Source organism: Equus caballus, chromosome 1 (genome assembly GCF_041296265.1).
Source record: "Equus caballus isolate H_3958 breed thoroughbred chromosome 1, TB-T2T, whole genome shotgun sequence".
Lineage (NCBI taxonomy): Eukaryota > Metazoa > Chordata > Mammalia > Perissodactyla > Equidae > Equus > Equus caballus.
This window is the reverse complement of record NC_091684.1, coordinates 169379388-169407154: the sequence shown is the minus strand read 5'-3', so window position 1 is coordinate 169407154 and position 27767 is coordinate 169379388. Positions and strand designations below refer to the sequence as shown.

Genomic DNA, 27767 nt, shown 5'->3' with positions numbered 1-27767 from the left:
AACTTTATTTATGATAGCCCAAAACTGGAAAGAACTCACTTGTCTCTCAGCAGATTAAGTGATTAATAAATTGTGGCATACACGTTAACGGAATACAATTCAGCAATAAGAAAGAACGCACTATTGATATAACAACATGAAAATTTTAAAAGTATGCTGAGTGAAGGAAATCAGACAAAAAAAGAGCAGAAACTACATGATTCAATTTGTAGAAAACTCGAGAAAATGCAAACTATTGTATAGTAACAGAAAGCATATTGGCAGTCATCTGGGGAGGGAGGATGTGCGGAGGGAAGGGAAAGGAGGATTATTGAGGAACACAAGGGAGCTTTTGGGGGCTGTTGGTTATATTCACTGTCTTTATTGTGATGATTTTTTCATGGTTGAATACATATCTCGAAATTTATCAAATTGTACACCTTAGATACGTGCAGTTCGTTATATATTAATTATACTGCAAGAAAGTTATTTTGAAAATCTAAAATGTCAAAATAAATGTATTTTAAACTAACAGGAATGTCTTTTAAAGAAAGAAAAATAACTAATGATACCTTAATAATTTGACATCCAGTGCAGAACTGTCAGGATCTCAGAGTAGTCATAGATAATATTGAAACAGATCAGTCAGCTGACCAAGACTACCTGCTTATTTGGATAGCATTAGGTATGCAGTAGGGCATTCCATCCACATCAGTGTTTTCTGTTGGTTGCAGTATATCACATTGATCAGCATATGATTTCTCCAGTTTAATGCTATAGATCTAGTTAAAGATTAAGATTGCATAAGACCTCTCCTTACTAATTACAGGTTAAATGAAAAATAATTTGGAACTTCATTAAAGTTTAACGAGTAACTGCTTCATATGTGATTTTTCTTGTCTCCCTGTTCTGATGCAAAAGTTATCACCCTTATCAAAAAAGTCCCCAAGAGATGTCCAATGTAAATTATTCTCATGATTCTTGTTCTGCCAGAACATAGAATAGAAAAATTTCACCCAAGGGGCTCCTTCTAGTGGTGAATATATGCCAGGCTGAAGGTAGCTTTTCCACAGAGACTGTCTCCACCCAACCACGGATGTCATCTCAAGAATGTATCAGAAGAGAAGAGGGAAAAACAATCTGGTCTCACAGAAAATTTGTGTTTGGTAAGTTATCTCATCCTCTCTGTGAGTCTCAATAATGTTTTAAAATAATTCTATGTATCTGTTTCCTGCATGCCCACTTGCTTGGAGTAGAGTATGGCTTGTTTATCTTCTGATCTCTAAAGAGGATAATTCATGGGTTTCCTCCTTCTATTATGTTACTACTGGAATTTCTATGCTCTCTTTAACAGAGGTGTACATGCCACCATAACGCAGTGCCTCAAAGGTGCTCTCAGGTTGGCTTTGGGAGATCACAGTCCTTTGACAGCTACTTGATATTGGCGACTTCCACCTATCCTGGCTCAAATAGTCCTTACCATTTAAGAAGATAAAGTTTTCCATATCAGATAGAGTACTGCATGCTAAGATAACTTTTAACGTAAAGGTAGATGTAAAAATGATTATATGTCCAATGAGAAGTGATATAAAACTCAATTGCTACAGAAATAGGATTAAAATCATAACCTGAGAAAAAAGGAAGGAGGCTCCAGCTAGTGGAAGGAACTAGGACTACCTCCCTGAGCACCTCAGCCAGTGTGTCTCGCAAGGAATTGATTAAATTCTCTGAGTCCACATTTCTCCTTGTAGAAATACAAATGTTGAGAATCTCATAGTTTTAGGATTATTATCATTAAAAAATCTTGAAGGATACTGTATCTAGAAGGGAACGAAAAATATATTTCTACATTTTAATACTCTTAAAAGAATAACTCAATTTGTTTCCTTTCTCTAGTTTTTCACATTTACTAATCCCAAAGTTATCATTACCCTCTTTGAGAAAATTATCTCAGAATTATAAAGGTGCTTTAATAGAAAGTGCTATTGTCTCTTGTAAATCTTCTTAAAATATTAATACCCCTCTTAGTCAAAAGCAGAAGTGAAAGATGAAAAAGTTGGTAAAGTACTGGAAAGCTAGCAGCATGTCTGGTACTTCTTTTGCATCTGTACATCCTATAAGATTGCTAATTCAGAGAAAATGTAAGAAGTCAGTATTTTAAAGAAAGGTGATTCTATATATTTTGCTTACAAATGGTAAGTAAGTTGTTCACTAAGATTTTTGCCAGTAAGCTTTGGAAATTGTACTGCTTTAAATTGCATCTTAGTGAATAGAGAAGGAAAATTACTGTTATTTATTAAACATGCTCTGAGTACCAGAAAAACTTATGTGCTTTCTGTACATATATATATTTGATGAGGAAGATAGGTCCCGAGCTAACATCTGTGCCAGTCTTCCTCTATTTTGTATGTGGGATGCCTCCACAGTGTGGCTTGATAAGCGACGTGTAGGTCAGTGCCCAGTATCCCAATCTGTGCATCTTGAGCCACAGAAGCCCAGCACACGAACTTAAACACTATGCCACTGGGCCAGCCCCTTTGTATATTTTCTGACTCATCTTCACAAAAAGTCTATTAGATTGATTGCTCTCTTTTCACAGATGAGGGAATGAAAGCAGAAATGGATTTAGTTAGAAGTCACAAGGTCAACAAGTAATAGAGTTTCATTCAGATTTAGTCAGATTTCAGATTAGTCAGATTTCAGACAAGATCTGACTAATTAAAAAGTTTGTGGTTATTCTACTAGTTGTCCTAAATATGGATTAATATTAAGTAATATATTTAATCCACCAATGTTACAAAATATTAACAATTTCAAAATTGATTAAAAAATTATGATTTCTTATTGGTAAATTATTTCCTAGAAATATATATATATTCACCTTCTAGCAGATTCCTCTCTCAAACACATTTCAAATCTTGCTTTTTTATTAGCTATCTTCTATGTCATTTATTCCAATGGATATTCTGCTCTAGTTATGCTCAATGGATAACTAGCTCTGTAGCTAGTTATTGAAAACTAATCCTGGAAAGATTTTTTTTGGCAAAAATGAACTTTCAAGGTAAAGGTCAAATAGTTCAAGTTTCTCAGAGGACATAAGTCTATTTGGTGTAATATCAGGATATTTTCTTTAGAAATTAAGTAAATCTCTATTATGGAGCATATGTCTATTTTTAAGTTGTGAGACTACTATCCCATGTCCCCTTTCCACAGCAAATGTGTGCTTTACCTAATTTCTTTAGGAAGATCTTCCTTTTTTTCATTCTTAATCTATACTGCTGAGTTCTCAGTATCAGGGAAGGAGAAACCAGTGGTCAGGATGAGGTAACAGTTTTCATTGTTCACCTGCTCTCCTTGACACTGCCCTTGAGATTTCAAAGAGTAAAAGAAGGTGAGACACTCAAAAAGTAAAACAAAGCCAGGAGACAGAAATAAAAAAGAGAGAAGAGAAATATGCAACTGTCTTTCTGCCACTCAGCTTGAGAGGAATTCTCAATTTACTTAAGGATGAGTATGAACAATATCATTAGTAAATTTAGAGGAAAATAATTGATGGTATCTGAAGTTTTAACTTCATGTTCACTCAGCACTAGCAATCTAAGATGTACCTTGCTTACGCATGTCAGTAAAAATATATTTTTTTAACTTTTATGGCAATATTTCAAAAGTTAGGGATTTCCTAACATCCATTGATATAATGAAGGTAAATATTTTCTATTGATAAGCTTGAGTTATAAGGAGCTTCCATTCAGAGTTCAAGTCAGAATCTGAGTCTGAGTAGCCTTCCAGTTTCTTAATCCTTGTCTCACATAAATCTCCACTGACATTTTTTCCTGATACATTCTGTTTTCTAAATAAGTTCCATTCAATTGTGATCTTAATCAATGATAAATTAAGCTCTTGAGTTTGCATCAAATTATCATGCCATGGAATTTATTACATGGCATTCTAATAGGTTCTTTCCTAAAGATTGTCTCGACATATATTTTAGAGTAGTAAGCAAAAATTTAGTTTTATGGTGTCTTATAGAAGATAGTTAAATGAGGCTCAAAGGAATCATTATTTATAATAGAGAGAAACTGTAATTTTGTACTTTATCGTTTGCTCTGGATTTCAATATCTGTTCACTATTATCTTTCTAAGGAGATGACTTAAAGTTTAGTTATTTAGTGTAATGGTTGTTGGTGGTGTCCCACACAGATTCTTTTTACTGGAATGGTGAAGGAAAGCTAGTTTCCCAGTGACACTACAGTCTTTTTCTTAGCCTTTCCTTTTGCTTCCCTGCTTCCCTCACTCCCTTCTTGTGAAAATACCTTTCCAATTAACCATTTGCATAAGAATCCCATCCCAGACTCTGCTTCTTGGAAAGCCAATCTTAGGCATTTGACTTCTCTTTGGGACATAATACAATGAATATTTTGCCAAAATTTGTCTTCCCAGTTATACTTTTCTCTTTCAGATATAGATACTAATTTTCAATAAAATAAGATTTCAAGCAAATTCTAAAACTTAAGTACCCTTTCGCATCCCACTAACTGACAATCTATTCTCTCTAGGTTATTTTTGAGGACATACTGAAAGCCATGGATAAAGGAAATCTGTCTGTAGTGTCGGAATTTATGCTTCTGGGACTTAGTCACTCATGGAATATGCAGGTCTTACTCTTCATGATATTTTTTATGCTATACCTGATCATCATATGTGGAAATATTGTCATCATGATCTTAATCATCACTGACCCCCATCTCCATTCCCCGATGTACTTCTTGTTGGCCAATCTGTCATTTGTTGATATGTGGCTTTCTTCAGTCACCACTCCTAAGATGATCGTAGACTTTCTCAGGGAGAACAAGACTATTTCCTTTGGAGGCTGCATGTGCCAGATCCTCTTTGTGCATTTTGTTGGAGGGGGTGAAATGGTGTTATTGGTGGTAATGGCTTATGACCGCTATGTGGCCATCTGCAAGCCACTCCATTATTCGACCATTATGAGCCTGCAAAAATGCATTGGGCTGGTGGTGACTTCCTGGACCATTGGCTTTGTGCATGCCACGAGTCAAGTGGTTGTGATTTTGCAATTGCCTTTCTGTGGCCCCAGGGAACTTGACAGCTTCTTCTGTGATATACCACTGATAATCAAGCTTGCCTGCATAGATTCCTATAACTTGGGAATATTAATGAATGCTGATAGCGGGGTTCTGGCTATGACCTGCTTTGTGCTGTTGCTGATATCCTACACATATATTCTTCTCATTGTCCACCAAAGTTCTAAAACAGGTGCATCTAAGGCCCTCTCCACTTGTACTACCCACATCTCTGTGGTGGTGCTCTTCTTTGGGCCCTGCATCTTCATCTATGTGTGGCCACTCAGTATCACATGGGTGGACAAGTTTCTTGCTGTATTTTACTCTGTTATTACACCTCTCCTAAATCCAGCCATTTATACTTTGAGAAATAAAGAGATAAAATATGCTATGAAGAGATACAGAAGCTACTACTTGCACTGCAAGGAAAATAATTAATGCCCAGAAACCTCACTGTAAGCACTTCAAATGGAGAAAACATTGACCTTGTACAATAGGTTGAAATTTATAGGCATTCTGTTTATATCTACATGTTATGCCTGTCTCCAAGTGCAGGAATAGAGTTAATATAACTCAAGGAATTTCAACATTTATTAATCAACCAGTACAACACTATGAAATATTTCCCCACACTCCAAACACTAATGTTCCTTCTTTATGAGGGAATTATCTAATCAGTCTCTCTATGCCTTTAATGATATTAAATGAGAAGATGAAGTTCATTCAACGAAGTCATTCATCCATCCTAATGGATACCATCTTCATAAACTTTTTCTTGAGTTTCTTCCTAATTCCATTTAGAAAGATTTCTGTAACATTGCCTCCTTCCCTCAAAACTTTCACTTACCCTTTTGTCAAGAGGTAACTGAACTATTATTCTTTCTTTAACTTAGCTTCCTACCCAAATACTAATGGGTAGTAGTAGGGGTATAAAAGAGAGAGTGAAATAACAGTGGTAAAGTACCAGAGAGTAGCAGTGGAGGCTACTGTGTGTTTGGTTGCCATTAACTCAAGCAAAGTAAAACAAACAAAAAAAAAAAAAAGAAAGAAAGAAAAAACAGAAAAAAATCATTAAAATCTAATGATATTTGCCTTGGTTATTTCCATCTCAAGGACTAATATTTATGCTTGACGCTGTTATTAACCATTTGTGTAAAAGTCCAAAATGTAAGCTCCTTAAAGGCAGGGGCTCTGCCTTACCTGGTTAATTCTTGAAACTACAGTACCTAGAACAGTAACTACTATACAAAAAACAGTCAATACATATATTTTAATGAATATATAGAAGTCAATTTCCTTCCAAATACTCATAACATTTATTGATCATGGTGTATTTCAGCACAGTCTTTTGTCATTAAAACAAAATCCCAGAAGTTTCAAATTATTAAAAAACATTATTTCTTCGAGAATTATAAATTAAGTGGACTGAAATTTTGTTGTAAGAATTGACAATAAAAGCCCTAAAATAAAAATATGACATGGTAGTTTTAATTTCTCTTAAAAGGGCAGAATAAAAATAATGCGCTTATTACCCCTGAATGTTTACTCTCTGCTATTATCTTTCACTTTAAATTCTTTTATTATTATTCCCAAGTTATGAATAAGAAAATGAAATTCAGAAATATGAATTAAAACTCCTCAAGATAACACAGACTTATTCTTTTTTCATGTAAGGATTCAAAGATCAATTTGATTTCCAAGACTATTTATTTATTAAATAACACTCCACAGTACAGTAGAAATTATTTCTTACAAAGAAAGTGAAAGAGTAAATTATGCCAAGAATAAAATATCGGAGTATCTCTATTAATCTAACAAAAGAAAAAATATATTGGAAATGGCATGATGTGCAATCTAATTTGATCATGCAGTGTAAATTGGGAATGAGAGAAAGATCATCTAAAGCAATGCCTGCACATAGACAATAATAAAGGATTAACAGTCAACCATTTGGCTGTCTCTCTTTTGGGCTGTAACCTCATTTCATTCTCAGGGATATGCCCATTCATTCACTGTATTGTCATTACTGTAGGTTTTGGGCAACGTTTTTCCTACACAGAATGCTGAGTATCTTATTATCTCTGTCTGTCCTTATAAATAAAGCTGAGTGTTAAGTAATATTTGTATAGATTTCCTAATATTCTGAAAGTAGAAGGCATAGGAATGAAAAATTCAGCTTTCATTGTCATGTAACATATTTTGCCATGTCAAAATCTAAGTAATACATGCTCTCAACTCAAACATTTCAGTCACTTTCTGCCATGCTATCCAAGCTTAGTATTTACACATGTATCAGATAAGCAAATTCTCCTTAATTCTCACCGGTTTCTTTTAGGATCAGCTTTACAGACATTAGGCTAGAGAACGTACAGTTATGCATATTATCCAGCCAACCAAAAATGGCCAATAGTCAGTCTTAATTTCCAATTTAGTAAAAATATTGTCTACTCTGGTGGAAGCATTCCTTCTTTAGACACGAAGAACTCTGATCAAGCAGAGCTCAAAGTGGTGGGGATGGGAAGGAAAAGTTTTGTAAGTTGATTATTAGGTATAATAGAGAATATGCTACCACTTCCACATCTTGATTCCCAAATTCAGAGAATAAATCCCCTAAAAGATCCATAAAGGAGTATTTAGTATGTCATTCTACCATTCTACAAGACCAGTTAGTTATGGATGATCAGATATGTGTCAAGATCAGTGAAATTATTGGTCTTGAGCCCATTGTTGTATTTGTTTTGTTATAAATTCCTTGATCAGATGCAATATTGTACAGAATGCCATGACTGTGATAAGCATTTCTTAAATCCATGGATGGTAGTGCAAGCTAAAGTATTATAGTTAGGAAAAAAATGCATATCCAGAAGATATGTTCATTCCAAAAAGGTCAAAATTCTACTTCCTCCATGATGGAAAGGTCTCAATATAATTAACCTGCCTCTACATGGCTGGCTGATCACCAGTAATCTGTGCTATATTAGTGGCTCAGCATTAAAGGGGCTTATCAGTACTGATAGCCAGATCAAGCTTTGTATGAAATTCCATGTTGTTTAGCAATACATGATCTCCAACCCTGCTCATTTTATATAGGAATCCATTAAGCAAGTCCTGGGGTGACTGGAAAAAGAGGTTACAATGCACAGAACTTGTCATTTGTCTACCTGATTACTAAAGTTTCCTCTAAAGTGGATACCTTATGGTGTTCATTTACATGAGTCATCTATATTTTCATAATCTGTGCCCATTCTGAGAGATCTATCACCAGAACTCTTCCCCAGTAATTCTTTCTCACCAGGGTTCCCATTCTATTCATTCTAAGCCCTGACCATCTAACCAAACCATTAATAACCGTTCATGAATCAATAGATGCTTCTAGCCATGCTTCTGGCCAAAGTGGACAACCAAATGCACTACTTGCATTTCTTCCCAATGGGAGAATTTCTACTCACCACTGTCCTTCAGGGTCATAATCATAATAATAACTATAACTAACTAATATTTAACCATAATACTTCACTAAATTGGGGCTGTAAAACTGGAGGCTATCACTTCTAGTTGTTGCCAACACATCATGCAAAACCAACTGTATATTCAAGCCCAAATTTTACATTTTCAGTCCATTGGTTATAAGAAATTCCCCATGTAGCCATAAGTGTGCATTGAGAGAGAGAAGGCAAGTGGTCATTAGTAGTTGTTGAAGGAGTTAAGTCATAAGCTAATGAAACTTCTTTATGGCTCAGGACCTGCTAAGCCTAATCTGTTACATACCATTTCCACTTGATGATACAATGCTGATTTTGCATCTCAATTTTATGGCTTAAAGCGTGAGATAGCATCCAGTTGCTGATGGGTAGCTGAGATCACACAATCACTTGAGGCCTATGTTTAGATATTTAATAACTACTAGAGCCCAGTAGAATGCTAACCATTAGACCCCTAGAAACTTTACTGAGGTGGTTAATCTCTCACCATCTGGTTCACATGTCTAAGGCATCCAAAATACTTGCTTTTTCCTCATCATTGGCGCTAATAAGAATTACCACATCAGTGTAGTGGATCCACATGATGTTTTGTGGAACATCAAGATGATCAAGATTTCTTTATTTTAAATTATTTTATTGAGGTCGTAATGGTTTATAACATTGTGTAATTTCAAGTGTACTTTATTATATACCAGTTTCAGTATAGACTACATCGTGCTCACCACTAATAGTCTAGTTTTTATCCATCACCTTACGTATGTGCCCCTTTATCTCCTTTGTCCACCTCACCAAAGTTTTTCCCTCTGGTAACCACTAATGTGTTCTTTATCCCTGTGTTTATCTTCTACATGTGAGTGAAATCACATAGTATTTGTCTTTCTCTCTCTAGTATATTTTGCTTAAGATAATACCCTCAAGGTCCATCCATGTTGTTGCAAATGAGACGATTTTGCCTTTTTTATGGCTGACTAGTATTCCATTGTGTGTACTATGTGTGCACGCGCACACGCACACACATACTCACACACATATATATATACCACATCTTCTTTATCCATTGATCAGTTGATGGTCACTGGGTTGCTTCCACATTTGGATATTGTGAATAATGCTGCAATGAACATAGGGGTGCATAAGTCTCTTTGACTTTTTGTTTCAAGTTCTTTAGATAAATACTTGGTAGTAAGGTACCTGGATTGTATGGTATTTCTATTCTTAATTTTTTGAGAAAACCCCATACTGTTTTCCATAGTGGCTGCACCAGTTTGCACACCCACCAGCAGTATATTAGGGTTTCCCTTTCTCCACATCCTAACATTTGTTATTTCTTGTCTTGTTATTTACAGTCATTCTGATGTGTGTGAGGTGATATCTCATTGTAGTGTTGATTTTCATTACCCTAGCAATTAGTGATGTTGAGCATCTTTTCATGTGCCTGTTGGTCATCTGTAGATCTTCTTTGGAAAAATGTCTTCATATCCTCTGCCCAGTTTTTGGGGGGTGGTTTTTGGGTATGAAGAAGACTGGCCCTGAGCTAACATCTGTTGCCAATCTTCCTCATTTTGCTTGAGGAAGATTGTCACTGAGCTAATATCTGTGGCAATCTTCCTATATTTTGTATGTAGGATGCCACCACAGCATCACTTGATGAGTGGTGCATAGGACTGTGCTCGGGATCCAAACCTACAAACTCTGGGCTGCTGAAGCAGAGCCCACAAACTTAAGCACTATAGCATGGGTAGTTTATACAATTTTTTTTTCCAGTTGTTTTTGTTGTTGTTGTTGTTGAGTTGTATGAGTTCTTTGTTTGTTTTGGAAATTAACTCTTATCGGATATATGATTTGCAAATATTTTCTCCCAGTTAGTGTGTTGTCTTTTCATCTTTTTCATGATCTCCTTTGCCATGCAGAAGATTTTTAGCCTGATGTAGTTCAATTTATTTATTTTTTATTTTGTTATTTTTGCCTGAGTAGACATGGTATGCAAAAAGAGGCTGATAAGACCCATGTCAAGAGTATACTGCCTATATTTTTACCTGCTAGTTTTATGGTTCAGGTCTTACACTCAAGTGTTTAATCCATTTTGAGTTAATTTTTGTGTATGGTGTAAGATAATGATCTACGTTCATTCTTTTGAATATGGCTGTCCGGTTTTCCTAACACCATTTATCAAAGAGACTTTTCTGTCTCTTATTGTATCAACTTAGCTCCTTTGTTGAAGATTAGCTGTCTGTAGATGTCTGGTTTTATTTTTGTTCTTTCCATTCTTTTCTATTGCTCGGTGTGTCTGTTTTTGTACCAGTACCATGCGTTTTGATTACTATAACTTTGTAGTCTATTTTGAAGTAAGGGATTGTGATGCCTCCAGCTTTATTTGTTTTCTCAGGATAGCTTTGGCTATTTGGGGTCTTTTGTTCCATACAAATTTTAGGAGTCTTTGTTCTGTTTCTGTAAAGAATGTCATTGGGATTCTAATTGGGATTGCATTGAATCTGTAGATTGCTCTAAGTAACATGGACATTTTAACTATGTTTATTCCTGCATTTCATGAGCATGCAGCATCTTTCCATTTATTTATGTCTTCTACTATTCCTTTAAACAAACTCTTATAGATTTTGGTGTATAGGTCTTGCACCTCCTTGGTTAAGTTTACTCTTATGTATTTTCTTCTTTTTGTTGTGATTGTAAATGGGGTTGTATTCTTGACTTCTCCTTTTCCTAGCTCATAATTAGTGTTTAGAAATGCAACTGATTTTCCAGCTAGAAACTTTGCTGTAGTCATTGTCTATTTCTAATAGTTTTCTTTGGATTATTTAAGGTTTTCTATATATATAATGATGTCATCCACACACAACAAGAGGTTCACTTCTTCCTTTACAATTTGGATCCCTTTTACTTCTTTTTCTTTCCTAATTGCTCTGGTCAGAACCTCCAGTACGTATGGTGAACAGGAGTGGCAACAGTGGGCATCCTCCTCATGTTCCTGTTCTCAGGGGGATGTCTTGCAGTTTTTCACTGTTCAGTATGATGGTCTCTGTGGGTTTGTCATATATGGCCTTTATTATTAGAAGGTTCTTTCCTTCAATGTCCATTTTCTGAGGGTTTTTATCATAAATGAATGGGTATTGTCAAATGCTGTCTACGCATCTATTGAGATTTTTATTCCTCATTTTGATAATGTGGTGTATCACATTGATTTGCAGATGTTGAACCATCCCTGTTTCCCTGGTATAAGTCCCACTTGGTCATGGTGTATGATACTTTTAATTTATTTTAATTTATTGCTGCATTCAGTTTCCCAATATTTTGTTGAAGATTTTTGCATCTATGTTCATCAGCGATATTCGCCTGTAATTCTCCTTCTTTGTGTCGTCCTTGTCTGGCTTTGGTATCGGGGTAATCTTGGGCTCATAGAATCAGTTAGGAAGCATTCTGCCTTCTTCAATTTTTCAGAATACTCTGAGAAGGAAAGTTATTAACTCTTCTTTGAAATGTTTAGTAGAATTCTCCAAAGTCATCTAGTCCAGGACTTTTGTTTTTGTGGAGGTTTTTAATTGCTGTTTCTCTCTCTTTACTTGTGATTGTTCTATTCAGATTCTCTATTTCTTCTTGATTCAGTTTTGGGAGGTTGTATGAGTCTAAGAATTTATCTATTTCTTCTAGTCTACCCAATTTGTTGGCATATGTTTTTTCGTAGTATTCTTTTATACTCCTTTTTATTTCTGTGGTATCTGCTGTAATTTCTCCTATTTCATTTTTAATTTTATTTATTTTACCTTCTTTCTTCTTTTGTTAGTGAATCTGTCTAAGTGTTTGTCAATTTTATCTTCTCAAAAGACCAGCTCTTAGTTTCATTGATCTTTTGTATTGTTTTTGTTAGTTTCTATTTCATTTACTTCTGCTCTAAATTTTTATTTCCCTTCTTCTGCTGACTTTGGGCTTTGTTTTTTCTTCTTTTTCTACTTCTTTTAGGTTTAGTTAAAGGTTATTTATTTGAGATTTTCCTTGTTTGTTGAGGTAGGCCTGTGTTGCTATAAATTTCCCTCTTAGTGCTTCTTTTGCTGCATCTCATAGGAGTGGTATCTTGTGTTTAAATTTTCATTTGTCTTCAGGTTTTTTTGATTTCTCCTTCTATTTCTTCATTCATCCAATGGTTTTCAGTATTATGTTGTTTAATCTTCACATTTTTGTGTCTTTCTCAGCTTTTTTCTTATAGTTGATTTCTAGTTTCTTAGCATGTCATCAGAAAAGATGCTAGATATGATGTCAATCTTCTTAAATTTGTTGAGTCTTGTCTTGTTTCCCAACATATGGTCTACGTTTGAGAATGTTCAATGTGCACTTGAGAGGAATATATATTTTTCTGGTTGTGGGTGGAATGTTATATATATTAAAACCATCTTTCTAGTGTTTCATTAAGGCCTCTGTGTCCTTGTTGACTTTCTATCTGGAAGATCTATCCAACTTTATAAGTGGAGTATTGAGGTCCCCTAATATTATTGTATTGTTATCAAGTTCTCTCTTTAGGTCTGTTAGTAGTTGCTTTATATACTTTAGTGCTCCAAAATGTATGTGCTAGGTGTATATATTCATATGTTATGTCCTCTTGGTGGAATGTCCCTTTTATCATTATATACTGCCACTCTTTGTCCCTCAAGGTCATTTTTATCTTGAAGTCTACCTTGCCTGATATATGTATGGCAACACCCTACATTTTTTGCTTGCCATATGCTTGGAGTATCATCTTGCATCCATTCACTCTGAGCCTATATTTTTATTTAGACCTAGATTTGTCTCCTACAGGCAGCATGTTGTTGAGTGTTTTTTTTAAATCCATCTAACCACTCTGTGTCTTTTGATTGGAGAATTCAATACATTTACATTTAGAGAGATTGTTGATATATGAGTGCTTAATTCTGCCATTTTTTTTTTCTTGTTTTCTGGCTGTTCTATATTTGCGTTGTTTCTTTTCCTTTGTATTTCTGACTCCTATCTCAGTTAGCTTGTTTTCTTTGATGGTTTTCTCAGTTTTCTCTTTATTTATGATTTGTGGCTCTGCTCTGATTTTTTGGTTTAGTAGTTAACATGAAGTTTGTATAAAAGATCTCATAGATGAGATAGTCCATTTTCTGATAGCCTCTTATCTCCCTTAGCCTAAGGAGGTTCCATCTCTTTTCTCTTACCTTTCTGAGTTACTGTTGTCAAAAATTATTTTTTTTGTGTTGTGAGTTTGTGACTAAATTGAAATGTTTATAGTTATCCTTTTATCTTTAATGTTATAATTAAGTGTTTGCTAACCTGTTCTAATAGAGAGCTGACATTTTCTAGTTTTGTCTGTCTATCTCTTTGCTCAAAGCTTTGGAAACTTCTGCATTTTTCTTACAAGTATGAAGGCTTCCTTCATCCTTTCTTGTGAGAGAGTTCTAGTGATGATGAACTCCCTCAGCTTTTATTTATCTTGGAAATCTTTTATTTCTCCATCATATCTGAAGGAAAGTTTCACTGGTTAGAGTATTCTTGGCTGACAGTTTTCGTCTTTCAGCATTTTGAATATATCATTCCATTCTCTCCTAGCCTGTAATGTTTCTGCTGAGAAATCTGCTGAAAGCCAGATAGAGGTTCCACTGTATGTTATATTCTTTTGCCTTGCTGTCCTTAATAATTTTTCTTTGTCAATGGCTTTTGTCAGTTTTAATATTATATGCCTTGGAGAAGGTCGTTTAGCATTGATGTAATTAAGAATTCTATTGGTTTCATATATTTGTGAGTCTGGTTTCTTCCCCAGATTTGGGAAGTCCTCAGCTAGTTCTTCTAACAAGCTCTCTTCTCCTTTCTCCCTCCCCTCTCCCTCTGGAATATCTGTAATCTTTATATTGACCTCCCTAATTGAATTGCATATTTCTCAAAGAATTTCTTCATTTTATTTTGTCTTAGTTCTCTCTCTTCCTTTACCTGAAGCATTTCTGTATTCTTGTCCTCTAATTCACTAATTCTGTTCTCCATAGCATCAGCTCTATTTTTTATGGTTTCCAGGCTAATTTTTATCTCATTAATTATTCATATGCAGAATTTCTGTTTGGTTGTTTCTTAGAGCTTTAGTCTCTTTAGTGAAGTATTACTTCTTTGTTCTTCTTCATTCATTTTATTCCTGAGCTCATGGAACTGTCTTTGTAAGTTATCTTATAATTTGTTGAATTTCTTTATGACAACTATTTTGAATTCTCTGTCATTTAGGTTGTAAATTTTTGCAACTCCAGGATGGGATTCTGGAGACTTGTCATTTTCCTTCTGTTCTGAAGTGTTACTGTAGTTTCTCATGGTGTTTGAGTAATTGATCCTTTCCTGGTGCGTTTGTGGTAGTATCACATCACAGAGTCCACCTGCCACTACTGGGGTGTAGCAGGAGCTGTGGTTTTTCATCTGGCCCTGCTTGCTGGAACTTGTTCAGATATGGCTGCTCTGCATTTGCACAGGTTGTCTGCAGACACTCTGCAGGTTGTGCTCACTTGGGGAAGATCTCTGAGCTGGGCAGGTGAGTTGTGCACTGTAGGAGGAGCTTCTGTGCTCCACAGGTATGTCACTCATCCACAGGCAGGGCCCACTGCACTCAGCAGGAGGCTGGTTGAGCTGGTATGCTAGGCAGGATGGTTACCTGTGCAGAGGCTGAGTAAACAGTAGGTGGACCCACAGGCTGCTGTGCACCATGGGCAGGTGCCTTCATGAGGCTAAGCCACCACCACTCCCACTTGTTGGGGAGAATTCCTTTGGGTGGGGACCCTGTGGCTTGGTGGGCTCTCCCACAGGAAGGGCTACCACTACGAAAGCATTCACATGGGCTAGGCTACCCCTGCCTCCTCTTACAGTTGTGCCAAACATCGTGTGAGGATCGGCAACTTGGCTCACTGCCACCAGTGAGGGGGAAGGGTGAGCTCACCTAGTTCCACCCACCATCAGATGCACAGCTGTGTGGATCTCTCTGATGTCTTGTTGTTCTGTGCAGGGAATCCTCTGCTTGTTAATGAATATCCACTTAGTTGTTACTTAGAGAGGAAAGACAAAAGGAACAACTCACCCTGCCATGATGCTGACATCACAAAGATGATCCAGATTTCTGAAGAAAGTATGATGACAAATGGATGAATCTTATGGTTTACATATTGTATCTCTATAATAAAGATTATATAGATATAACTATAAATATATTTTTATAGCCTTTTAAATACTTTCAAGTTTGGCAAGTCTACAAATAAGAGATGTACACCTTCGAGTTAATAAACACTAGTTTAAGGATGCCTCCATGAACAACCATAATGTAGTTTAATTATTATATTAAGCTAACATCAAAACAACTCTCAATGTAATAATTAGAAGTATTATTTGGCCAAAGAAAGATATCCATGTTCCTCCTACCTGCTTGCACATAGTAATGCAGAGAGAAATTTTGTCTGAGTATAGGCTAAATCATGAATGCTCTGATTATTCAGAGGGGAAAATAAAAAAAAACCTTCACTCAGATTCCTTCTACTCCTTTCTTTTCCTTCCTTCTCTCCTCTCATCTTTTATGGCTCCACACTGGTTATGTTATATTTATAGTGTCAAACTTAGTGCATAGAATATGTAGTTCACTCAAGGAGTGTAAGGAAACTTAGAAATAAATTACATGAGGAACACTTGAAATGATTCTGAATTGCTTAGCCTGAAGTAAAAAAGGAATGCGGAATATATTGATGGAGGTGGAGAAAATTATAACTAAGATCCTCTCCCCTGAATCCTATGCAGTGGTGCTGAGTTTCTGATCAGGGAGAGACACAGGCTTTAAAGACAGATAGCTGAGCAGCTCTATCTGAGGTGGCTGCCTTCATTTGGAACACAGCATGGAGAATGCCATGACAAAGGACATTGTCAAAAAACATGGATATCTTCGTGGAGAGCAATTGATAGAGTATTGGAATCTCCATTATACTGGTAGCTACTAGCAAAACAGAAATTTGACAGAGAAAACCACCCAAGAAGAACCTCCTGAGATCATAGTCTACCAAGGCAGTCAGTAAGGCTGTTTTCATGTGCTAGACTGCATCCACTCAGGAGTAATGAGGCAGACTTGAAAGCCTCTCTCAAGCAACAAAGATAACTAATGAAGGGCAAAGGCTGATGGGCACAGAGATATAAGTATAACCTCTGAACAAACACTGCCTGAAAAATAAACTACTCTGATCTAGTTGAAACTCCTAGGATGCCAGGTTAAAAAAATCACACACATCTCTAGAAGTTTGGAAGACTGCGTGCATGTTTAATTCCAAATATGTTCCCATTCTTTATTAAGCAATGCCCTTAGGTTCACAAACTAAATTGTAATCCTCCAAGCTACAAAATTATATTTCTGTCTGATTTCAGCAAGATTACATCTGTAACTACAATAAACAAGATATTATTTAATAGTCGCCATAGAATTTTTATGGTTCTCAGACTATAGCTAGAAATGAACATATAAAGATCTGAATTTGACATTTATTTCTGTAAGCATTCAGAAGACTCCATCACACTCCACACTCCTTATAATCATCATTAGTAACAAAATGGTCAAGTACAATAGTCACTTGCTTCAGTTGGTACTGTAATAAAATCAACACAATTATTCATGATGCCACTACTTACTGATAATAGAATTATTAGCATCCCATTTCACATTGGTAAGTAGTTCAGCACTGTGTCCATTCCCAAGGACAAGACCAAGCCAGTTCCAAACACCATATTTACAGGTCTGTTCCCTGGGATCAATTTTGCTACAAATTTTTGAATAAGTTATGAGATAGAAACTGTATTTTTTATTTTAATGAAATAATATTACTTAGAGATGGTTAACTCTAAGAACTGAACTCTGAAGAACTAAACAACTCTGAAGAACTAAAAATAAATTTTTAAAACACTAATAGATCATTAAAAAGCAACTGAGGAAAAAAGTACCAGCTCTGGGGCTAGAGGAATAAAGGGGAGAGTTTGACATTATTAACACTTAGAAGCTTAAGAAGGACCATATGGGCTTGAAACTCGACCATTGAAATGAGGGAAGTGGTTGGTGCTAGTATTTTTCCCCCCAAAACCTCAGTACATAGCTGTATATCTTAGTTGTAACTCTTTCTAGTTCTTCAATATGGGATGCCACCACAGCGTGGCTTGATAAGCAGAGTGTAGGTCCATGCCCAGGATCTGAACCAGTGAACCCTGGGCCACAAAAGTGGAGTGTGCAAAATTAACTGCTACACCACTGGGCCAGCCCCCTGGTGCTAGTATTTTTGAGAAGAAGCATAACTTCTCTAAGTCGGTTTATATAAAATACTACCTCATGCTCATGATATATTAAGGATAAAATGCATAATTTATGTAAAATGCTTAACAGTGTCTTATGCATAATCAACACACATACTACAAAAGCTTTCAAAGGCTACCCATTGTTGTCAGGATAAAATTCAAAGTGTGAAAATTATGCCTATGAAAACATGACCTGATAGAGGATCTGAACAATTGATAAGAACATACAACTGCTTATGTGCTCATCCTCATGCTGACCCCTGGCCTCCCACCACTTGAGCTTACTCACATCTTACATCTTCTCTTTTTGTACATAGTTTTATCATTTATACAAGTTCCTACAAAATAATACTATCATTTTGCTATTGTTTTCATCTTATAAAAATGGTGCTGAATGGATCCATTTTGGACTTTTTTCCCCTTCATTTTTATATCTTACTAAGATATATTTATATCACTTTATATAGCTGTAGTTCATTTGTGACAGCTCTGAATAATATGCCATTGTCTTGTTTATGGGAATTATTGTAAATGTCTCCTTATATACATATGCAAGAGTTTATCTTGGGTATGTAAATGGGGATGAAATTACTGGGCCATAGAAAGTGTGAATGTTGAACTTTACAAGATAAAGCCAAACTTTTTCCTGAAGCACTGATATCAGTGTAGACTTCCCTCAGCAATGTGTAAGAAATCCTCTTGATTCACATACTGTTTATTCAGAAAAATCTAATTTCATGTCTTTTCTTTAGATGAATTTAGAACAAACTGGACTAAATGGAAGGAGTAAACCGGTCTGTGGTGTCTGAATATATTATTCTTGGGGTTTGTAACTCATGGGAGCTCCAGACCTTCCTCCTAAAGATATTTTCTTCACTTTATTTGATCACCATTTTAGGCAACATCTTCATTGTGCTCCTAATTATTGTAAAAAGAGAGAGGTTATCATAGCTTTAGGAATATTTTTCTTTACAATATTAAGTGCAATAATAGTGAACAAATGGCATAGCTTAAAATTTTGAATAATGTAGATGATTGTGATCTTTTAGAGCTGTCAAAAATATTTCAGATTTTGAAATATATTCCAGTACACATTATGTACATATTAGATTTTTTTGACAAAAACATAAAACAGCATGGAGAATTGAATGAACAGCTTATTAAGAATGTTTGAAAAGAAAGATTGACTCATAATTATTAAATCTTCCTAAGGCCATGATAATCTCTTCATTTAACATTTATTTTAATAACTGTATTACAGTCCATCAAGTACATATATTCTGATAGACTTAAATCTAATGTTTGACATTTAAAGTGTTCAAAGTTTATCACTCTAAAGTGTGATGCAGTTTTGTGCCAAAAATGATTTCTTTAGAGACAGAATTTCATAAAGAGTATTATTTTACCAAATGCTATGGATTCAAAATGCTTGATATGTGATTTCAATTTCCTTTTGATGTGTGAGTCAGTCAAAATTTCTTCCAGCAATGTATGAAGGTGCCTATTTCACTGAGACTTTCCCAGTTTTGATAGTACTAATTGTAAGACTTTTTTCTAATCTAATAGGAAAATAATAATCTTCTATTTTGTCTTATTTCTTAGAAGATATATTTTTCTAAGGGAGAAATATATATACATATATATACACACATACATACACATATATTTTACATTTCTGAATCCTCTCTTCATATCATTTTTCTGTTTATAACTTGTCCATTTATTTGTCTAGTAGGTCTTGGAGGTTTTATTGAATGGTTTGGACTCTCTTTTATATTATGAACATATAAACATTTTTTTCTTTCTGCAATATTTCAAGTTCAAGTATGATTTATTTGTTGGTTTGGGGAGATTGTTTTTAAGCACATATAGGAAACAGCCTTCAGACGTGTCTCAACTTTTATTAAGCACTTCTATATTCAATTTTAATTTTTATTTAATTATACTACCCTTGATTATATGTTTAAAAGATTTTATTTTAACTTTTAAATCATTTTTATATACAAACTTCCAATTTTCTGGGATTCAATATTTATCTATTTTTGTTTTTAATTTTTATTATATTCTTTAACCTGAATTTCTTGCATTTATTTCGTGCATTCTTTTCAGAATTCTTAAGTTGTTTGATAAGTTGGTGCATTTGACTAAATGAGAGCATTTAAAGCAATAGACTGTCTCTGAGTGCAGCTTTTGTCATACTACATTCATGTTTTATACCATGGGTTCCCATTATTTTGTAAATACTTTACTATCAATTAAATAAAAGATTTGTTAATAACCAATTTTAATTTACCAACTTAACACATTATTTTCAGCCTCTCAAAGTTGATTCCTTGTTTCTTTTCTTTCAGGTCACTTCAGAGTCTTCCCTTCTTTATGATTTAATAGGCCAAGTAAATGGTTCTCTTGTAACTGAATTTGTGTTACTGGAACTTGCACAATCCTTGGCAATGCAGTTTTTCCTTTTTCTTTTTTTCTTGCTATTCTGTGAGGGAATTCTCCTGCGAAACCTCTTCATTGTGTTCACAGTGATTTTTGATTCTCACTTACATTCACTCTGTATATTCTTTTGGCCAACCTGTCACTCATTGACCTGGGGATTTCATCTACCACACTTCCAAGGATGATGTCTGATCTTTTCAGTGACTGTAAAATCATTTCCTTCCACAATTGCATGATACAGATGTTCTTTATTCATGTCCTGGGAGGAGCTGAGATGGTGCTGCTCATAGCCATGGCATATGACAGGTACACAGCCATCTGCAAGCCTCTCCACTATCTAACTATTATGAATCTCAAAATGTGCATGATTGTTATAGCAGCTTCCTGGATCACTGGGATGATTCATATTGTGTCTCAGTTTGTTTTTGTCATAAATTTACCTTTCTGTGGTCCTAATAATGTAGGAAGCTTTTACTGTGATTTTCCTGGGGTTATTAAACTTAAATTCATGGACCCTTACAGACTAGAATTTGTGGTCATTGCCAGCAGTGGCTTCATATCTATGGGTAGTTTCTTTTTCTTAATTGTATCATACATCCTTATTCTGGTCACTATCAAATGATGTTCTGCAAAGGATTTCTCCAAAGCATTATTCACTTTGTCAGCTCACATCACTGTAGTGGTTTTTCTTGTCACTCCACCCATGTTTCTCTATTTGTGGCCTATCCTTCCCAAGTCATTTTGCCGTTGTGGACTTTGTTGTCAGTCCTGTCTTAAATTCTTCCAACTATACTTTAAGGAACAAAGATATAAAAGTGGCAGTGAGAAGGCTGAGTCCACAAGTTGTAAGTTCTAGTTAGAGGACGTAACATATTTCATTGATAAGAGTGCAAGATGAATGTCATGGGCTATCAAGACATTCATGATCACCATGAATACTACGGAAAGTGTACAATTTAATTATTGCCTTCAAAAAATGAGAATTCTACAGAAAAAGAGGTATTGAATCAAAGAATTTCATTTTCAGATAGAGTTGCAGCAATTGTTGTTAAATAAAAAAGAAAGTAATACATATTTCTCTCTAGCCTACAAACCTAAACTGTAGTTACCATCAATGACTACATTCAATTTTCATGTGGTTATTTTATATCTATCTATCTATCTATATGAATGTTCATATGTATGATTTTACTTTACTTGTCAGTATTTTCATACTGTTAGTAAGCATCACTGGAAATCAATTAATATTTCTTCTGGAAATTATATGGTTCTAATGATAAAATAAGAGGTTATATAAAGAAGTAGACATTAAAATTGGGAAAGAAACAATTCTCATCTTAATTGTACTTTGTTCAATAAATAAAAGTCAACATTATGTTACAATTCTTAAGAACTATTTTCGGTCTTTGATTGTCAATGTATTTTGTATAATGTTATTTTGGAAATAGACTCTATTATTCTGCATTATGCAAAATTTGCCTATGTTCTATTTTTTTAATAGCAAATTTCTGTTGCCCTTGCAATCTTCCTCAAAGCATTTCTTGATTTGCTCTAAAAAAGTATCTATAATTCTAAATGTATTTGAAGGGACTTATAACTTACAGGAATGTATGCCACTCAGATCTCAGTTTCTTTAATGTGCTTATTCTTAAGCTAAGATGCTTAGGACAAAGAAAATGATTGACATTTTTCCAGTAAAGCCTGGAAAGTCTGGTGGTCAAGAGCAAAATTGAGAATACTTTTATGTATCTCTATTACTGATTTGAGGAGCATTAATTTTGGTGACTCAGCTCAGTTTTAACTTCTGCATGGCAATTAAAGCTTCCTAATAAAATGATAAATGACAGGAAGTGAGACTTTCTTATTATTGATCAAGATATTTTTCCTATATTTTCTTCAAAATTGGCTTTCAATGTCATAATCTATCCCCTTTTTATAAAATCTAAAGGATTATTATTCATTGTCTTGTTAGCCTGTCTGGATTTTACTTTCACAACTTTATCTTATATAAATGTTTTACTATGGTTCTTTAAAAAATCACCTTTTGACTCAATGAGGTATTAAAAGTACCTAAGTGAGCCAAGAAATTATGATAGTAGCCATTAACTCAAGAACACTCTGTGTTACCTCAAGGGAAAACTTGTGAGACTATAAGAGTTAGTGTTAGTATTCAAAGTTCAAGTTGGCTATTCTGGAATCTCTTCACCTGCTTTTGGTCACTTTCATAAATGGGACTTAATTAACCAAGTGGTTTACAAGAGGGACAATTCATACAGATTTTATTTTCTTGTTAATTGTATGCTTCAAGAGAAAGAGAAGAACAAGGAAAATCTGTACTCTTTTTTGCTCTGAAAATTGCTGTAGTGTATTTCAGTTATGACGGAGGTAGGTATAATGATGAAAGGGAAATAAATTAGCAAAACTACCCAAACTGTAGTATTTTGTTGACAATGAGATGCTTCTAGTAGTAAGAATCCATTCATCAGTTCAATAATGTGTATCTTCAGGAAAAATGAAAGGATCCTGTGAGGTTGGTTTAAACACTGAGAAGAGTTATATGAATAACATTAGCAGGGAAAGCCCTTAAGTGTTATACAACATAGTAAGTGCTTTGTAAGTGTTAAAAGTTGAGTTCTTCCAGAGTAATTTATTCTTTCTCCTCTATTTGAGGGTCCTTTTCCCATAACTCCCCAAAGCCAGTGTTCTTATGCACTTCTTTCCCTCCTTCCTGTAACCCCAATGCAATCTTGGACATTCCTTTCACATAAAAGTGCAAATCATACTCAGAGTTGTGAGAATTTTTTGAAGAGCTTTTGATATGGTGAACTCATTCTAAAAACAGAAAAACAATCCCCAGATATTTTGAATGACATGTCCAAGGTCACACGATGTTTGTGTTAGAACCCAAGTCTCCTGACTTCAATCTCAGTGAAGCTTATAAAGACTTAAGGTATTTTTCTGTAAAGAGAGTTCAAAGATATTTAAAACAAATGTATAACAATCTAGTGGTTGAATTTTAAGTTTAATTTAATGCATGGGAAAGGATTTTCTTGTTCAATTGTAGCTGGCTCTACATGGTTGCTACAACCAATGTGTAAGACTCTGAGAACTTCAATAAACCTAAACTTAATGCTTTACTTAGAATCAATGCAAATCTTCTAAAACTTCTTGAATCATTTTTGAAGAGTAAGAGATGAGCTCTGAAAGAGTTACAATGCTGAGGAGTGTCCTGGAACCGAAGATCCCATATTATCACTTGTCCTCAGCAGTGTATACTGAGAAAATTAGAGGTCTTAACTCACTTAGCAAGGAAGTCCTTTTTCTGAAGAATAGCCTGTCTGAATTCTTACTTTTCACCATGATAGAAAGACTTTTTGCCTGAAATGAGAACCCTTTGGTCAATCATCATACTTGGTATGTTTCCTATGGAGATATAACTATCGAGCTTGTCCTTCTCTTTCAGTTAAATGAAATGCTTTCACATCACTACATATCTAAGGTCAATTCTACATTGCACACTTTGGTTCTAAAGAAATATACCAAGCAATGACTTATGTCAGAAGAGATCTCAGAAGAGGAATCTTATCCTGTTTATTGTCACTGATTATTATTATTATACTTATTTCTGTGCTAAGCAAAAGGGAACTAAAATGAGTGATCATGACTTGATTTACTGTTAGACTTCTCTTTATGCTTGGAAAAATTTAGAATTGCTACATTTTTATAGAACTTTGAAAACAGTAATGTGGAGCTTTAGTGTACATAGCTAAGGAATGGGATTTAGGATAATGAAGAGAAAAATGTAATATCCAAGACTTATGGAATAACTGTGATTAAGGAAGTAGAGAAAACAAATACTACTCTCCCAAGAAATTTGATGAGTAGCCATCTATTCTTTGATGTCTCCCCTGTGACCCATCAATTTCCACTCCTCTCTTCTACATCTGACTTGCCTATTAACTCCTCCACCTCATCCTACAAGTATTCATGGTTATGCTTCTCCTTCAGTCTACCATTTCAATTCCTACTTCAATTACTGTAAAACTTCTTGAAAGAGTACTTATTTTCTCTCCCCAATACAAAGTGAAGTGGTTTTCTCAATTTATGTCCAAGAGTCACTTTTAAGGCTCTTACCTAGCAGGTAGCAACTTACAAAGATGCCCTATAAATATTTCCAAATTTGTAGACAACTATCATTATCCTTTACTCCTTTCAAATTTATTCCTGCTCCTACACGTGATCTGTATACTTCATATTGCTATTTTAGTGCTTATTATAATTATCAGAATTAAAGGCATATCAATGCTCACAATTACTCAGAATGAAAATATTGGCATTGTCTTTTTTCATCTCCTATGTCCTGTTGGCAATTATCTTGTTATTTCTACGTTAATTATGGCTATTATATGTTGACAACGTAGTATTTTTTTTAAATGTATTAAGCAATTGCACATAATTCTTCAATAGTTTTTTATAGTTAAAAACAAATCCCTTTTTAAGCATTAAGAGATCCTTTTTCAATTTTGTGTTCTATTAAACTCCTTCATGTTTTCTCTCATGGAATTTTTTGGTCATTTTTCTCATATGTTTTCATTCTACCTCTGAATTCCTTTTCTATTATCCTCTTTCTCATGTTTAAGTCCTATCTTTCTGTTACTTTCCTTATTCTTCTCACGTTTTTCATTTTTAACTATATATTGGCTTAAAAGTTTTTCTTCTAAACATTTTGATATTCCCAAGTGATAAGTACAAATTGCATCCTGTATAAGGTCTTATAACTTCTAACTTCTCTTTTATAATTCTTATCAATTTAAACTTCCCCTAAAGCCAAATCTCAACCTCTGTCTTAGCTTTTATGTTTCTATAGAAGCTTCTCAGAGACTATGAAAATTATTTTGGAACTGCATCTCTCTCTCATCCCTCAAAAAAGGCTAGAGTAGTGTGAGTTTTGATAATCTTTTGTCCAATGAACTCATTCTAAACATGGGAAAACAGAGGGACACAGGGAACTGAAATTCAATTTTATTGTTATTATTGTCATTTCTACAGCACACAGAAAACTTTTTAAATGATTTCTCTGTGAATTAGAAGGAGAAAAATCTTACAACTAATAATTATCCAAATGTATTAAACAGTAAATATAAAAATTTTGCAAAACACTGTGAATTTACTACTTCATTTGAAATTCATAATAAACATAAGAAGTGAATATAATTAGTCTCACATTTACAAAAACGGTGAAGTAAATCCTAAAGAGAATGAATCCAAAATCTACAGACTACATGCAAAACCCGTAGTCCTCATATAGCAAAATTGTGAGCTAGGATTTGTTTTGGCTTGATGGAGAGAAGCTTTCCAACAACTGTACACAGAATTATTGTGATGGACTACTAGGCCACTATGAATATGTTTTCCAAAATTACTGTCACAAAAGGACTTTGTAAATATGAAGATCATACAATTTTGTATGTATTTGAGAGTTAAGACATGGGCTACAGAATATAAACTGTTTTGGAGAACAGAGAAAAAGGAGATAAATGTAGGATGATGGTACAGACAATCTGGCAGAGAGGGTAGCATGAAGAAAGGTATCTTATCAGCAATAAGCCTCGCATAAATGGAAAAACTGAGAAGACATCAATAACTGGACTATGAGGCATAACCTGGGGAGGAGTGTGGAATTAAATGATGAGTATAGAATGTGTGCCTTTTGAAAACTTTTATGTAATAAATCATAGAAAGTCATATCAGAGAGCAGAATGATACAAAATGAGGCTTTGATATTGAATATAATAATTCTGACTTCCTTCTCACTCTCTTCTCTAAGGTTGCTACAGAGGCTGTTTCCTGGAATGAATCAATAAGGGAAACAAATCACTCCATGGTGACTGAGTTCATTTTTCTTGGACTTTCCAATTCTCAGGGACTCCAAATTTTCCTGTTTGTATTCTTCTTTGTATTCTATGTAGGAATTGTGTTTGGAAACCTTCTTATTGTCATAACTGTGGCTTCTGATTCCCACCTTCATTCTCCCATGTATTTCCTGCTGGCCAACCTCTCAGTCATTGATCTGTGTCTATCTTCAGTCACAGCCCCCAAGGTGATTGCTGACTTTTTCAGTGAACACAAAGTCATCTCTTTCAAGGGCTGCTTTGCTCAGATATTTCTCCTTCATTTCTTCGGTGGAAGTGAGTTGGTGATCCTTATAGCCATGGCCTTTGACAGATATGTAGCAATCTGTAAACCCCTTCACTACTCTGAAATTATGTGTGGCAATGTGTGTATTGGCATTGCGGCTGCTGCATGGGGAACTGGCTTCCTCCACTCAGTGAGCCAATTGGCTTTTGCAGTGAACTTACTATTCTGTGGTCCCAACAAGGTTGATAGCTTTTACTGTGACCTTCCTAGGCTCATCAAACTCACCTGTACAGACACCTATAGGTTGGATATCATGGTCATTGCTAACAGTGGTGTGCTCGCTGTGTGTTCTTTTATTCTCCTAATCATCTCCTACAGCATCATCCTAGTGACCATCCAGAATCGCCCTTCAGACAGGTCATCCAAGGCTCTGTCCACTTTGACTGCTCACATCACAGTAGTTCTTTTGTTCTTTGGACCATGTATCTTCATTTATATCTGGCCATTCCCCATCAAGTCATTTGATAAGTTCCTTGCTGTGTTTTATTCTGTCGTCACTCCTCTCTTGAATCCAATTATTTACACACTGAGGAACAAAGACATGAAGGCTGCACTGAAACATCTGAGAAAATGGAATGTGAATTTCAGGATAAATTTTTAGATCTCTTATAATTGTGAGACTAATCTGAGATAGTGACATGTTTATATAGTAAAGTTGGCAGATTGCTCATGAAAATTATATGTTACATTTTAATACTCCTTAGTAATTGTCGAAGAACTTTCACAAACACTGACTCTCAAAAATCTTATAATTTGGATACAGATACAAAGTTAATATCATGCTTTGAAAATATTATCTCACTAATTCTCAGAACAGTGAAAGGCATACATATGTTAACATTTGTACACTCCTATACCTCCCTGAGTGGTTCTGAGGTTAATACAGGGAAGGATAAAAATGAGTCTGACTTATAAATTAGAAAAAAATATATATTTGGCTCATTTCCCCTAAAAACACCAAAGAAACAACTTCCATACACCTAATACAAAAATATGCTTAGCGATAAGGTCATACGTGTCAAGTTTTAAGAGGTTTAAAAAAGAAACTCCTGTCATTATTACAATTTATTGTTCACCTCCTATCACTGTAACAACCCTAAACCCATGAGTGCATTACCAGGAGTGACAGGAAGAGTGAATCTGCCAATATGAAATTTGCCTTTGAGGCACTTGACATTGTGTAGTATGTGACAATACTCAATAAGCAGTGAAATGTATTTAGAGAGATCCAAGTCTCTCAACATGTTGATACAAAGTGCGTCATTTGGATTCA

General features: G+C 34.9%; 1 protein-coding gene and 2 pseudogenes across 1 annotated transcript; all 3 read left to right on the top strand.

Annotated features, from left to right (window-relative positions):
• On the top strand, nt 4563-5501 carry OR4K55P (olfactory receptor family 4 subfamily K member 55, pseudogene; annotated as a pseudogene).
• OR4G29P (olfactory receptor family 4 subfamily G member 29, pseudogene) lies at nt 20245-21132 on the top strand (annotated as a pseudogene).
• Nucleotides 26178-27095, top strand: OR4F17 (olfactory receptor family 4 subfamily F member 17). The gene is given in 1 exon segment (NM_001391600.1): nt 26178-27095. A coding segment is annotated over 1 exon segment (918 nt).
• Nucleotides 27096-27767: the final 672 nt, after the last annotated feature.